This window comes from Vidua chalybeata, chromosome 1 (genome assembly GCF_026979565.1).
Source record: "Vidua chalybeata isolate OUT-0048 chromosome 1, bVidCha1 merged haplotype, whole genome shotgun sequence".
Taxonomy (NCBI): Eukaryota; Metazoa; Chordata; class Aves; order Passeriformes; family Viduidae; genus Vidua; species Vidua chalybeata.
Genome location: NC_071530.1, coordinates 152,938,173 through 152,953,340, shown reverse-complemented (window position 1 = coordinate 152,953,340; position 15,168 = coordinate 152,938,173). Strand labels below are relative to the sequence as shown.

The 15,168-nt window shown below is 45.5% G+C and overlaps 1 protein-coding gene across 3 annotated transcripts in view; it reads left to right on the top strand.

The window, feature by feature from the left end:
• Window positions 1–82: 82 nt before the first annotated feature.
• HSF1 (heat shock transcription factor 1) overlaps window positions 83–15,168 on the top strand; it is a 70,738-nt gene continuing 55,652 nt past the window's right edge. Inside the window, exons 1-2 of one of the 3 annotated variants that reach the window (XM_053953462.1) lie at window positions 83–355; window positions 11,314–11,422. In XM_053953462.1, the coding sequence (XP_053809437.1) occupies window positions 227–355; window positions 11,314–11,422 (238 nt within the window). In that variant the 5' untranslated portion in view covers window positions 83–226. Of the gene's footprint in view, window positions 356–11,313; window positions 11,423–12,161; window positions 12,180–12,516; window positions 12,534–15,168 lie in introns of those variants that run through there. The other 2 variants (XM_053953482.1, XM_053953472.1) reach the window with 2 other exon arrangements.

Here is a 15,168-nt window from a genome sequence, read left to right as displayed (position 1 = left end):
GGGCAGCGGCGTGTCCCGTCGCCCAGTGGGCGTGGCCGCGCACGCGCCGCTCCGCGCCGCCTCACACCCGCCCCCCCCAAGATGGCGGCGGCCATGCCGCCTCCCGCCGCCGCTGCCGCCGCCGCCTCCCCGCGCCCTTCCCGCGCTTTTTAACGGCCTCGCCGCCGCCGGGGCCGCCCCCGGGGCCTCGCCGAGCCCTTGCCGCCCCCGCCGTGAGGGCGCGGCCATGGACGGGCCGGGCGCGGCGGCGGCGGCGGGCGCGGGGCCCGGGCCCTGCAACGTGCCCGCCTTCCTCACCAAGCTGTGGACGCTCGTGGAGGACCCCGAGACCGACTCGCTGATCTGCTGGAGCCCCGTGAGTGCCCGCGCCGCGCGGGGAGAGGCTCCCGGGGGGCGGGCACGGCTGCCCGGGGGGGCCCGCCCGAGGCCCGGCCTGCGCGCCGCGGCCCGCGCGGCTCCTCGGCCGCTTCCCGCGGAAAAGCGGCTTTTCCCGCGAAAAAACCCGCTATTCCCGCGGAAATCCCGCTATTCCCGGGGAAAATCCCGCTATTCCCGGGGAAAAACCCGCTTTTCCCGCGAAAAAAACCGCTATTCCCGGGGAAAATCCCGCTATTCCCGCGGAAATCCCGCTATTCCTGGGGAAAATCCCGCTGTTCCCGCGGAAATCCCGCTATTCCCGGGAAAAATCCCGCTATTCCCGGGAAAATCCCGCTATTCCTGGGGAAAATCCCGCTATTCCCGGGGAAAAACCCGCTATTCCTGGGGAAAATCCCGCTGTTCCCGCGAAAAAAACCGCTATTCCCGCGGAAAATCCCGCTATTCCTGGGGAAAATCCCGCTATTCCCGGGGAAAAACCCGCTTTTCCCGCGAAAAATCCCGCTATTCCCGCGGAAATCCCGCTATTCCTGGGGAAAATCCCGCTATTCCCGGGGAAAATCCCGCTATTCCCGGGAAAAAAACCGCTATTCCCGCGGAAATCCCGCTATTCCCGGGGAAAAACCCGCTATTCCCGGGGAAAACCCGCTATTCCTGGGGAAAATCCCGCTATTCCTGGGGAAAATCCCGCTATTCCCGGGAAAAATCCCGCTATTCCAGGGGAAAATCCCGCTATTCCCGGGAAAAATCCCGCTATTCCAGGGGAAAATCCCGCTATTCCCGGGAAAAATTCCGCTATTCCCGCGGAAATCCCGCTATTCCCCGCGGAAATCCCGCTATTCCCGGGGAAAACCCCGCTTTTCCCGCGGAAAATCCCGCTATTCCAGGGGAAAATCCCGCTATTCCTGGGGAAAATCCCGTTATTCCCGGGGGAAAACCCCTCATTCCCGGGAAAAATCGCACTTTTCCTGGGAAAAATCCCGTTATTCCCGGGGGAAAACCCCTTCTTCCCACAAAAAATCCCGCTTTTATCCCGCTTTCCCCTGGTTTTTTCCTGTGTTTTTCCCGGATTTCCCTCGTTTTCTTCCCCTTTTTTTCCCACTTTTCCCACTTTCCCCTGTTTTTTTCCCAGTTTTTCCCCCGGTTTTTTTTCCTGTGTTTTTCCCGCTTTTCCTGCTTTTCCCTGTTTTTTCCCCTGTTTTTCCCACATTTCCCCAGTTTTTCCCATTTTTTCCCTGTATTTCCCTGTTTTTTCCCATGCTTTTCCCGCTACTCCCAGGGGTTTTTTTCCATGTTTTTCCCGCTTTTCCCTGGTTTTTCCCTGTGTTTTTCCCACTTTTCCCCGTTTTTTTCCCATTTTTTTCCTGCTTTCCCCAGTGTTTTTCCCACTTTTCCTGCTTATCCCCGTTTTTTCCTGTGCTTTTCCCGCTATTCCCAGGGGTTTTTTTCCATGTTTTTCCCACTTTTCCCGCTTTTCTCTGTTTTTTCCCACTTTCCCCTTTTTTTTCCCATTTTTTCCCCGGTTTTCCCCATGCTTTTCCCGCTTTTCCCGCTTTTCCCCATTTTTTCCCCATTTTTTCCCCACTTTCCTCGTTTTTCTCCGTGTTTTTCCCACTTTTCCTGCTTTTCTCTGTTTTTTCCCACTTTCCCCGTTTTTTCCCATTTTTCTGTTTTTTCCTGTTTTTCTCCATTTTTTCCCGTGCTTTTCCCGCTATTCCCAGGGTTTTTTTTCCACGTTTTCCCCGCTTTTATTCTGCTTTTCCCCATTTTTTCCCTGTGTTTTTCCTGCTTTTCCCACTTTCCCCGTTTTTTTCCCATTTTCCCCCCACTTTCCCGCTTTTCCCTGTTTTTTTCTCCCCATTTTATTCCTGCTTTTCCCCGTTTTTCCCCGCGTATCCCCATTTTTTCCCATATTTTTCCCACTTTTCCCAGGGTTTTTTTCCATGTTTTTCCCCCTTTTCCCACATTTCCCCTTTTTTTCCCATTTTTTCCCATTTTTTTCCCGCTTTTCCCCATTTTTTCCCGTGCTTTTCCCGCTATTCCCAGGGGTTTTTTTCCATGTTTTTCCCACTTTTCCCATTTTTTTCCCGCTTTCCCCGGTGCTTTTCCCACTTTTCCTTCTTATCCCCGTGTTTTCCCTGTGGTTTTCCTGCTATTCCCTGTTTTTTTCCCGGTGGTTTTCCTGCTTTTTCCTGTTTTTCCCACTTTTCCCTGTTTTTGTCCCGTGCTTTTCCCTTTTCCAGTTTTTTCCCCGTGTTTTCCCGCTTTTCCCCATTCTTTTCCCATTTTTCCCCACTTTTCCCGCTTTTTTTCCCGCTTTCCCTGGTGTTTTTCCCAGCTCTCCCCGTTTTTTCCCACTTATCCCTGTTTTTTTCCCATATTTTTTCCGCTTTTCCCATTTTTTCCCCATGTTTTTCCTGCTTTTATCCCTCTTTTCCCCATTTTTTCCCCCTGTTTTTCCCCGCTTTGCTGCTTTTCCCCTCCTTTTTTTCCCATTTTTTCCCCACTTTTCCCCTTTTTTTCCCTGTGTTTTTCCCACTTTTCCCGCTTATCCCTGGTTTTTTTCCCCATTTTCCCCCCGTTTTTTCCTGTGCTTTTCCCTCTATTCCCAGGGATTTTTTCCATGTTTTTCCCACTTTTCCCGCTTTTCTCTGTTTTTTCCCACTTCCCCCCTTTTTTTCCCAATTTTTCCCCGCTTTTCCCCGTTGTTTCCCGTGCTTTTCCCGCTATTCCAAGGGGTTTTTTTCCATGTTTTTCCCAGTTTTCCCACTTTTCCCCATTTTTTTTCCCCATTTTTCCCAGTTTTCCCCGTTTTTACCCAGTTTTCCCACTTTTCCCCATTTTTTTCCCCATTTTTCCTGCTTTTTCCCGTTTTTTCCCCATTTTTCCCGCTTTCCCCGATGTTTTTCCCCATTTTTCCCTGTGTTTTTCCCACTTTTCCCCACTTATCCCTGGTTTTTTCCCATATTTTTCCCCGCTATTCCCAGGGTTTTTTTCCATGTTTTTCCTGCTTTTCCCCATTTTTTTCCATTTTTTCCCCATTTTTTTCCATGTTTTTCCCACTTTTCCCACTTATCCCCGTTTTTTCCCGTGCTTTTCCCGCTTTTATCCCTCTTTTCCCCGTTTTTTTCCCTGTGTTTTTCCGGCTTTTCCCACTTTCCCTGTTTTTTTCCCATTTTTTCCCCCACTTTTCCTGCTTTTCCCCGTTTTTCCCCGTGTTTTTCGCGCTTTTCCCTGTTTTTTTCCCATTTTTCCCGATTTTCCCCCTTTTTTCCCGTGCTTTTCCCGCTATTCCCAGGGGTTTTTTCCATCTTTTCCCGCTTTTCCCACTTATCCCTGGTTTTTTCCCCATTTTTCCCGTTTCTCCCCCATGTTTTCCCCATTTTCCCCCCATTTTTTCCCATGCTTTTCCCGCTATTCCCAGGGGTTTTTTTCCAATTTTTTCCCGCTTTTCCCCGTTTTTTCCCCGTGTTTTTCCCACTTTTCCCCCTTTTTTTCCCCATAATTTTCCCGTTTTCCCCCTTTTTTTCCATGTTTTTCCTGCTTATCCCTGGTTCTTTCCCGGTTTTTTTCCCACTTTCCCCCGTTTTTCCCACTTTTCCCTGTTTTTTCCCCTGTTTTTCCCGCTTTCCCCCGTTTTTCTCCTGTGTTTTTCCCGGTTTTTCCCTTTTTTTTCCCGGCTTTTCCCCTTTTTTCCCGTGCTTTCCCCGCTATTCCCAGGGTTTTTTTCCATGTTTTTCCCCCTTTTCCCTCTTTTCCCCTTTTTTCCCTGTGTTTTTCCCACTTTTCCCGCTGTTCCCCAGTTTTTTCCCGGTTTCCCCCATTTTTTTCCTGTTTTTTCCCCACTTTTCCCACTTTTCTCTGGTTTTTCCCACTTTCCCTGTTTTTTTCCCATTTTTCCCCCACTTTTCCTGCTTTTCCCAGTTTTTCCCTGTGTTTTTCCTGCTTTTCCCCATTTTTTTCCCCATTTTTTCCCCACTTTTCCCGCTTTTCTCTGTTTTTTCCCACTTTCCCCTTTTTTTCCCATTTTTCCCCGGTTTTCCCCATGCTTTTCCCGCTTTTCCCCATTTTTTCCCCATTTTTTCCCCACTTTTCCCCGTTTTTTCCCTGTGTTTTTCCCACTTTTCCTGCTTTTCTCTGTTTTTTCCCACTATCCCCGTTTTTTTCCCATTTTTCTGTTTTTTCCTGTTTTTCTCCATTTTTTCCCGTGCTTTTCCCGCTATTCCCAGGGGTTTTTTCCCCTGTTTTTTCCCCCATTTTCCCCAATTTTCCCCTTTTTTCCCGTGCTTTCCCCGCTATTCCCAGGGTTTTTTTCCATGTTTTTCCCCCTTTTCCCTCTTTTCCCCTTTTTTCCCTGTGTTTTTCCCACTTTTCCCGCTGTTCCCCAGTTTTTTCCCGGTTTCCCCCATTTTTTCCCCATTTTTTTCCCCACTTTTCCCGCTTTTCTCTGTTTTTTCCCACTTTCCCCTTTTTTTCCCATTTTTTCCCCGGTTTTCCCCATGCTTTTCCCGCTTTTCCCCATTTTTTCCCCACTTTTCCCACTTTTCCCCGTTTTTTTCCCTGTGTTTTTCCCACTTTTCCTGCTTTTCTCTGTTTTTTCCCACTATCCCCGTTTTTTTCCCATTTTTCTGTTTTTTCCTGTTTTTCTCCATTTTTTCCCGTGCTTTCCCCGCTATTCCCAGGGGTTTTTTCCCCTGTTTTTTCCCCCATTTTCCCCAATTTTCCCCTTTTTTCCCGTGCTTTCCCCGCTATTCCCAGGGGTTTTTTCCCCTGTTTTTTCCCCCATTTTCCCCAATTTTCCCCTTTTTTCCCGTGCTTTTCCCGCTATTCCCAGGGTTTTTTCCATGTTTTTCCTGCTTTTCCCCATTTTTTTCCATTTTTCCCCATTTTTTTCCATGTTTTTCCCACTTTTCCCACTTATCCCCGTTTTTTCCCGTGCTTTTCCCGCTTTTATCCGTCTTTTCCCCATTTTTTTTCCCTGTGTTTTTCCGGCTTTTCCCACTTTCCCTGTTTTTTTCCCATTTTTTCCCCACTTTTCCTGCTTTTCCCCGTTTTTCCCCGTGTTTTTCGCGCTTTTCCCTGTTTTTTTCCCATTTTTCCCGATTTTCCCCCTTTTTTCCCGTGCTTTTCCCGCTATTCCCAGGGGTTTTTTCCATCTTTTCCCGCTTTTCCCACTTATCCCTGGTTTTTTCCCCATTTTTCCCGTTTCTCCCCCATGTTTTCCCCATTTTCCCCCCATTTTTTCCCATGCTTTTCCCGCTATTCCCAGGGGTTTTTTTCCAATTTTTTCCCGCTTTTCCCCGTTTTTTCCCCGTGTTTTTCCCACTTTTCCCCCTTTTTTTCCCCATAATTTTCCCGTTTTCCCCCTTTTTTTCCATGTTTTTCCTGCTTATCCCTGGTTCTTTCCCGGTTTTTTTCCCACTTTCCCCCGTTTTTTCCCACTTTTCCCTGTTTTTTTCCCCTGTTTTTCCCGCTTTCCCCCCGTTTTTCTCCTGTGTTTTTCCCGGTTTTTCCCTTTTTTTTCCCGGCTTTTCCCATTTTTTCCCGTGCTTTCCCCGCTATTCCCAGGGTTTTTTTCCATGTTTTTCCCCCTTTTCCCTCTTTTCCCCTTTTTTTCCCTGTGTTTTTCCCACTTTTCCCGCTGTTCCCCAGTTTTTTCCCGGTTTCCCCCATTTTTTTCCTGTTTTTTCCCCACTTTTCCCACTTTTCTCTGGTTTTTCCCACTTTCCCTGTTTTTTTCCCATTTTTCCCCCACTTTTCCTGCTTTTCCCAGTTTTTCCCTGTGTTTTTCCTGCTTTTCCCCATTTTTTTTCCCCATTTTTTTCCCCACTTTTCCCGCTTTTCTCTGTTTTTTTCCCACTTTCCCCTTTTTTTCCCATTTTTCCCCGGTTTTCCCCATGCTTTTCCCGCTTTTCCCCATTTTTTCCCCACTTTTCCCACTTTTCCCCGTTTTTTTCCCTGTGTTTTTCCCACTTTTCCTGCTTTTCTCTGTTTTTTCCCACTATCCCCATTTTTTTCCCATTTTTCTGTTTTTTCCTGTTTTTCTCTGTTTTTTCCCGTGCTTTCCCCGCTATTCCCAGGGGTTTTTTCCCCTGTTTTTTCCCCCATTTTCCCCAATTTTCCCCTTTTTTCCCGTGCTTTTCCCGCTATTCCCAGGGTTTTTTCCATGTTTTTCCCCCTTTTCCCTCTTTTCCCCTTTTTTCCCTGTGTTTTTCCCACTTTTCCCGCTGTTCCCCAGTTTTTTCCCGGTTTCCCCCATTTTTTTCCTGTTTTTTCCCCACTTCTCCCACTTTTCTCTGGTTTTTCCCACTTTCCCTGTTTTTTTCCCATTTTTCCCCCATTTTTCCCGCTTTTCCCCTGTTTTTTCCCATGCTTTTCCCGCCATTCCCAGGGTTTTTTTCCATGTTTTTCCCGGTTTTCCTGCTTTCCCCCGTGTTTTTCCCGCTTTTCCCCGTTGTTTTTCCCCATTTTTCCCCGCTTTTTCCACATTTTTCCCATATTTTTTCCGCTATTCCCAGGGATCCCATGGCCCACAGCCCTCCAAGATCCCATGGACAGGATCCCATGGACAGGATCCCTCTCCAGGATCCCATGGCCAGGATCCCTTTCCAAGATCCCATGGACAGGATCCCAAGGCCAGGATCCCTTTCCAAGATCCCAGGGCCTGGATCCCTCTCCAGGATCCCAGGGACAGGATCCCAAGGCCAGGATCCTTGTCCAGGATCTCAGGGCCCGAATTCTGAGTCCAGGATTCCTCTCCAGGATCCCAAAAATTCCCAAAAAGATCCCAAAAATCCCTTCCCGGCCAAAGCGTTCCAGGATCCCATGGACAGGATCCCAAAGCCTGGATCCCTCTCCAGGATCCCATGGACAGGATCCCTCTCCAGGATCCCAAGGCCAGGATCCCTGTCCAGGATCTCAGGGCCCAAATCCCATGGACAGGATCCCATGGCCAGGATCCCTCAACAGGATCCCATGGACAGAATTCCATGGCCAGGATCCCATGGACAGGATCCCATGGACAGAATTCCATGGCCAGGATCCCATGGACAGGATCCCAAAGCCTGGATCCCTCAACAGGATCCCAAGGCCAGGATCCCTCTCCAAGATCCCGTGGACAGGATCCCATGGACAGGATCTCAGGGCCCAAATCCCATGGCCAGGATCCCATGGCCAGGATCCCTCTCCAGGATCCCATGGACAGGATCCCATGGACAGGATCCCAAAAATTCCCCAAAAGATCCCAAAAATCCCTTCCCGGCCAAAGCGTTCCAGGATCCCATGGCCAGGATCCCTCTCCAGGATCCCAGGGCATGGATCCCTCAACAGGATCCCATGGACAGAATTCCATGGCCAGGATCCCTCTCCAGGATCCCAGGGCCCGGATCCCTCAGCAGGATCCCATGGACAGAATTCCATGGCCAGGATCCCTCTCCAGGATCCCATGGCCAGGATCCCTCAACAGGATCCCATGGACAGAATTCCATGGCCAGGATCCCATGGACAGGATCCCATGGACAGGATCCCATGGACAGGATCCCATGGACAGGATCCCTGTCCAGGATCTCAGGGCCCAAATTCCATGGCCAGGATCCCATGGCCAGGATCCCTCTCCAGGATCCCATGGCCAGGATCCCTCTCCAGGATCCCAGGGCCTGGATCCCTCAACAGGATCCCATGGACAGAATTCCATGGCCAGGATCCCATGGCCAGGATCCCTCTCCAGGATCCCATGGACAGGATCCCATGGATAGGATCCCAAAAATTCCCCAAAAGATCCCAAAAATCCCTTCCCGGCCAAAGCGTTCCAGGATCCCATGGCCAGGATCCCTCTCCAGGATCCCAGGGCATGGATCCCTCAACAGGATCCCATGGACAGAATTCCATGGCCAGGATCCCTCTCCAGGATCCCAGGGCCTGGATCCCTCAACAGGATCCCTCAACAGGATCCCATGGACAGAATTCCATGGACAGGATCCCATGGACAGGATCCCATGGACAGGATCCCAAAAATTCCCCAAAAGATCCCAAAAATCCCTTCCTGGCCAAAGCGTTCCAGGATCCCATGGACAGGATCCCATGGACAGGATCCCAAAAATTCCCAAAAAGATCCCAAAACTTCTGCCAAAAATTAAAAAAAAAAAAAAGAAAAAAAGGCCCAGAAAACCAAAAGAATTTGGAAAAAAAAAATCCCCCAAAATTCCAAAGAATTCATTAAAAAATCCTGGAAAAAAAAATCCTCAAAAATTTCCAAAAGTTCCCAAGAAAATCCCCAAAAATTCCCCAAAACATCAAAAGAAAAATTCCTCTAAAAATTCCTCCAAAATTCCCAAAAATTTAAAAAAAAAATAAAATCCAAAAATTCCTCAAAAAAACCCCAAAAATTCCTCCAAAGATTCCTCAAAAATTCCCCCCAAAATTCCCCAAAGATTCCCCAAAATTTCCAAAAAAATCCCAAAAATTCCTCAAAGATTCCCCAAAAATCCCAAAATTCCTCCAAAAATCCTCAAAAATCCCTGCAAAAATCCTAAAAAATTCCCCCAAAATCAAAAAATTCCTCAAAAATTTCTCAAAAAATCCTCAAAAATTCCCAAAAAATTCCCCAAAAAATTCCAAAAAAATCCCCAAAAATTGAAAAAAAAATCTAAAAAATCCTAAAAAATTCCCAAAAAATTCCCCAAAATTCCTAAAAAATTCCCCAAAAAATCTGAAAAAGTCCCAAAAATTCCCCAAAAAACGCCAAAAATCCCCCAAAAATTCCCAAAATATCCCCAAAAATCCCAAAAATTCCCAAAAATCCCCAAAAAAACCAAAAACCCGAATTTCCCAAAAATTTCTCAAAAATTCCCAAAAAATCCTTAAAAATTCTTCAAAACTTCCCCAAAAAACTCGGCAAAAATTCCCCCAAAATTCCCCAAAAATCATCAAAAATTCCTAAAACTTCCCTCGAAAATCCCTAAAATTCAAAAAAAATTCCCCGAAAATTCCCAAAATATCCCCAAAAAATTCCAAAATTTCCCCAAAATTCCCCAAATTCCCCAAATTTGGGATTGATCCCGTTTTTTTCCCGATGTTTTTTGGGCAGAGCGGGAGCAGCTTCCACGTCCTCGACCAGGGCCAGTTCTCCAAGGAGCTGCTGCCCAAATCCCCAAAATAGCCCCAAAATATCCCAAAAATTCCTCCAAAATAGCCCCAAAAAATCCCAAAAAATTCCCAAAAAATCCCCAAAAATCGTCAAAATTCCCAAAAATTGAAAAAAAACCCTGAAAAATCCTCAAAATTTTCCTCAAAAAATCCCTAAAAATCCCCAGAAATCCTCAAAAATTCCCCAAAAAATTCCTAAAAATCCCCAAAAATTCCCCCAAAATCCCCAAAAATTCCCAAAATTCCCCAAATTCCCAAATTTGGGATTGATCCCGTTTTTTTCCCGATGTTTTTTGGGCAGAGCGGGAGCAGCTTCCACGTCCTCGACCAGGGCCAGTTCTCCAAGGAGCTGCTGCCAAATCCCCAAAATAGCCCCAAAATATCCCAAAAATTCCCAAAAAATCCCCAAAAATTCCCAAAAATTCCCCAAAAATTCCCAAAAAAACCCAAAAATTCCCAAAAAATTCCTCCAAAAATTCTCAAAAAATCCTCAAAATTCCACAAAAAAATCCTCAAAAATTCCCCAAAAAATCTGAAAAATTCCCAAAAAAATGTGAAAAATTCCCAGAAAAATCGCCAAAAATTCCCAAAAAAGTCCCCAAAAAAAATCCCAAAAAATTCCCAAAATATCCCAAAAATTCCCAAAAAATCCCCCAAAAATTCCCCAAAAAATCCAAAAAAATTGCCAAAAGTTCCCCAAAAATTCCCAAAAAACCCCAAAAATTCCTAAAAAATTCCTCAAAAAATCTGAAAAATTCAGAAAAAAATCCCAAAAAATCCCAAAAATCCCCAAAAAATTCCCCAAAAAATCCCTAAAAATTTCCCCAAAATTCCCAAAATTCCCAAATTTGGGCCTGATCCCGTTTTTTTCCGCTGTTTTTTTGGGCAGAGCGGGAGCAGCTTCCACGTCCTCGACCAGGGCCAGTTCTCCAAGGAGCTGCTGCCAAATCCCCAAAATAGCCCCAAAATAGCCCCAAAATTCCCAAAAAATCCCCAAAAATTCCCAAAAAAACCCAAAAATTCCCAAAAAATTCCCAAAAAATCCTCAAAATTCCACAAAAAAATCCTCAAAAATTCCCCAAAAAATCTGAAAAATTCCCAAAAAAATGTGAAAAATTCCCAGAAAAATCGCCAAAAATTCCCAAAAAATTCCCCAAAAAAATTCCCAAAAAATTCCCAAAATATCCCAAAAATCCCCAAAAAATCCCAAAAAATTCCCCAAAAAATCCAAAAAAATTGCCAAAAGTTCCCCAAAAATTCCCAAAAAACCCCAAAAATTCCTAAAAAATTCCTCAAAAAATCTGAAAAATTCAGAAAAAAATCCCAAAAATCCCCAAAAAATTCCCCAAAAAATCCCTAAAAATTTCCCCAAAATTCCCCAAATTCCCAAGTTTGGGCCTGATCCCGTTTTTTTCCCGCTGTTTTTTGGGCAGAGCGGGAGCAGCTTCCACGTCCTCGACCAGGGCCAGTTCTCCAAGGAGCTGCTGCCCAAATCCCCAAAATAGCCCCAAAATATCCCAAAAATTCCTCCAAAATAGCCCCAAAAAATCCCAAAAAATTCCCAAAAAATCCCCAAAAATCGTCAAAATTCCCAAAAATTGAAAAAAAACCCTGAAAAATCCTCAAAATTTTCCTCAAAAAATCCCTAAAAATCCCCAGAAATCCTCAAAAATTCCCCAAAAAATTCCTAAAAATCCCCAAAAATTCCCCAAAATCCCCAAAAATTCCCCAAAATTCCCCAAATTCCCAAATTTGGGATTGATCCCGTTTTTTTCCCGATGTTTTTTTGGGCAGAGCGGGAGCAGCTTCCACGTCCTCGACCAGGGCCAGTTCTCCAAGGAGGTGCTGCCCAAGTACTTCAAGCACAACAACATGGCCAGCTTCGTCAGACAGCTCAACATGTGTGAGTGGGAATTCCGGAATATTCCCGGAATTCCGGGAAATCCGGGAATGCCGGGATGGGAATTGGGCAATTCTGGGCCTTTTCGAGGGGAGTTTTGGGGATTTTTTGGGGATTTTTTGGGGTTTCAGGAAGGATTTTGGGGTGTTGGGAATCGGCTTTGTCAGACAGCTCAACGTGTGGGAGTGGGAATTCCGGAATATTCCCAGAAATCCAGGAAATTCGGGAATTCTGGGATGGGAATCTGGGAATTCTGGCCCTTTGAGAGGGGATTTTTGGGATTTTTTGGGGATTTTTGGGGGATTTTTGGGGATTTTTTGGGGTTCTGAGAAGGATTTTGGGGCTTTGGGAATCGGCTTCTTCCGACAGCTCAATGTGTGGGAGTGGAATTCCGGAATGTTCCTGGAAATTTAGGAATTTTGGGAATGCTGCGAGGGAAATTTGGGAATTCTGGGCCTTTGGGAGGGAATTTTGGGGATTTTTTGGGATTTTTTGGGGATTTTTCGGGGTTTTGAGAAGGATTTTGGGGCTTTGGGAATCGGCTTCGTCCGACAGCTCAACGTGTGGGAGAGGAAATTCCGGAATTCCGGAATGTTCCCGGAATTCCGGGAAATTCGGGAATGCCGGGATGGGAATTGGGGAATTCTGGGCCTTTTCGAGGGGAGTTTTGGGGATTTTTTGGGATTTTTGGGGATTTTTTGGGGTTTCAGGAAGGATTTTGGGGCGTTGGGAATCGGCTTCGTCAGACAGCTCAACATGTGTGAGTGGGAATTCCGGAATATTCCCGGAATTCCGGGAAATCCGGGAATGCCGGGATGGGAATTTGGGAATTCTGGGCCTTTTCGAGGGGAGTTTTGGGGATTTTTGGGGATTTTTTGGGGTTTCAGGAAGGATTTTGGGGCTTTGGGAATCGGCTTTGTCAGACAGCTCAACATGTGTGAGTGGGAATTCCGGAATATTCCCGGAATTCCGGGAAATCCGGGAATGCCGGGATGGGAATTGGGCAATTCTGGGCCTTTTCGAGGGGAGTTTTGGGGATTTTTGGGGATTTTTTGGGGTTTCAGGAAGGATTTTGGGGCTTTGGGAATCGGCTTTGTCAGACAGCTCAACATGTGTGAGTGGGAATTCCGGAATATTCCCGGAATTCCGGGAAATCCGGGAATGCCGGGATGGGAATTGGGCAATTCTGGGCCTTTTCGAGGGGAGTTTTGGGGATTTTTGGGGATTTTTTGGGGTTTCAGGAAGGATTTTGGGGCTTTGGGAATCGGCTTCGTCAGACAGCTCAACGTGTGGGAGTGGGAATTCTGGAATATTCCCGGAATTCCGGGAAATCTGGGAATGCTGGGATGGAAATTGGGGAATTCTGGGCCTTTGGGAAGGAATTTTGGGGATTTTTTGGGGATTTTTTGGGATTTGGGAGGGAATTTTGGAGTCAATTTTGGGAATTTTGGAGTCGATTTTGGGAATTCTGGGAATTCTGGGGGTGGATTTGGGGAATTCTGGGAAATCCTGGGAATTTTGGAGGGACTTCTTGGGAGTTTTGGGATGGAATTTTGGGGACTTGGAAGCAAATTTGGGAATCTGGGACAGGGAATTTTTTTCCACACTTCCCCATGGAAATTCCCGGATTTTTCCCATTTTCCCCAAGAAATTCCCGGGGTTTCCCCCATTTTTCCTGGATTTTCCCCCATTTTTCCTGGATTTTCCCCATTTTTCCTGGATTTTCCCCATTTTTCCCAGATTTTTCCCATTTTTCCCAGATTTTTTCCCATTTTCCTGGATTTTTCCCATGGAAATTCCCAGATTTTTCCCATTTCCCAATGGAAATTCCCAGATTTTTTCTCATTTTTCCCATTTTTCCCATTTCCCTGTGGAAATTCCCACATTTTTTCCATTTCTTTCATGGAAATTCCCAGATTTTTCCCCCATTTTCCTTGGATTTTTTTTCTGGATTTTTTCCCATTTTTCCCTTTTTTTCTGGATTTCCCCCAGATTTTCCCATTTATTTCCCCGTTTTTCCCAGATTTCCCCCGGATTTTGCCCAGTTTTCCCCCCGTTTTTCCGTTTTTTCCCATTTATTTTCCCGTTTTTTTCCCATTTATTTCCCTGGTTTTCCCGTTTTTTCCCCGGATTTCCCCCGGATTTTCCCGTTTTCCCGTTTTTTCCCATTTATTTTCCCATTTTCCCGTTTTTTCCCATTTATTTCCCTGTTTTTCCCGTTTTTTTCCCAGATTTCCCCCATTTTTCCCGTTTTTTCCCATTTATTTCCCCATTTTTCCCATTTTTTCCCATTTATTTCCCTGTTTTTCCCGTTTTTTTCCCGGATTTCCCCCGGATTTTCCCGTTTTTTCCCATTTATTTTCCTGTTTTTTCCCATTTATTTCCCCGTTTTTCCCATTTTTTCCCATTTATTTCCCTGTTTTTCCCGGTTTTTCCCAGATTTCCCCCGGATTTTCCCGTTTTTCCCATTTTTTCCCATTTATTTCCCCATTTTTCCCATTTTTCCCATTTATTCCCCCAGATTTTCCCATTTTCCCCATTTTTTTCCTGTTTTTTCCCAGATTTCCCCGTTTTTCCCATTTTTTTCCCCATTTATTTCCCCATTTTTTCCTGTTTTTTCCCGGATTTCCCCTGGATTTCTCCCGTTTTTTCCCATTTATTTCCCCGGTTTTCCCATTTTTTCCCGTTTTTTCCCATTTATTTCCCCATTTTCCCCGTTTTTCCCATTTATTTTACCGTTTTTTCCCATTGTTTCCCATTTCTTTCCCTGTTTTTTCCCCGTTTTTTCCCATTTATTTTCCCATTCATTTCCCGTTTTCCCGGTTTTTCCCCATTGTTTCCCATTCACTTTCCCGTTTTTCCCATTTTTTCCATTCACTTTCCCGTTTTTTCCCATTTTTCCCGTTTTTTCCCATTCATTTCCCGTTTTTTCCCGTTTTTTTCCCATTCATTTCCCCGTTTTTCCCATTTTTTCCCATTCATTTCCCTTTTTTCCCGTTCACTTTCCCGGTTTTTCCCGTTTTTTCCCATTCACTTTCCCGTTTTTTCCCAGTTTTCTCCCATTCATTTCCCCGTTTTTCCCGTTTTTTCCCATTCACTTTCCCGTTTTTCCCATTTTTTCCATTCACTTTCCCGTTTTTTTCCATTTTTCCCGGTTTTTTCCCATTCATTTCCCATTTTTCCCGTTTTTTCCCATTCATTTCCAATTTTTCCCGTTTTTTCCCATTCATTTTCCGTTTTTTCCCGGTTTTTCCCCATTCATTTCCCGTTTTTTCCCGGTTTTTCCCCATTCATTTCCCGTTTTCCCGGTTTTTCCCCATTGTTTCCCATTCACTTTCCCGTTTTTCCCGTTTTTTTCCCATTCATTTCCCATTTTTCCCGTTTTTTCCCATTCATTTCCCGTTTTTTCCCGGTTTTTCCCCATTCACTTTCCCGTTTTTCCCTTTTTTCCCGTTTTCTCCCCATTCATTTCCCGTTTTCCCGTTTTTTCCCATTTTTTCCCATTTATTTCCCCATTTTCCCGTTTTTTTCCCGTTTTCCCGGTTTTCCCGTTTTTTCCCGTTCACTTTCCCGTTTTTCCCGGTTTTTCCCGGTTTTCTCCCGTTCACTTCCCTGTTTTCCCCGTTTTTCCTGTTTTTTCCCCATTTATTTCCCCGTTTTCCCCCATTTTTCCCATTTTTTCCCATTCATTCCCCCGTTTTTCCCGTTTTTTTCCCGTTTTTCCCAGTTTTTCCAATTCACTTTCCCGT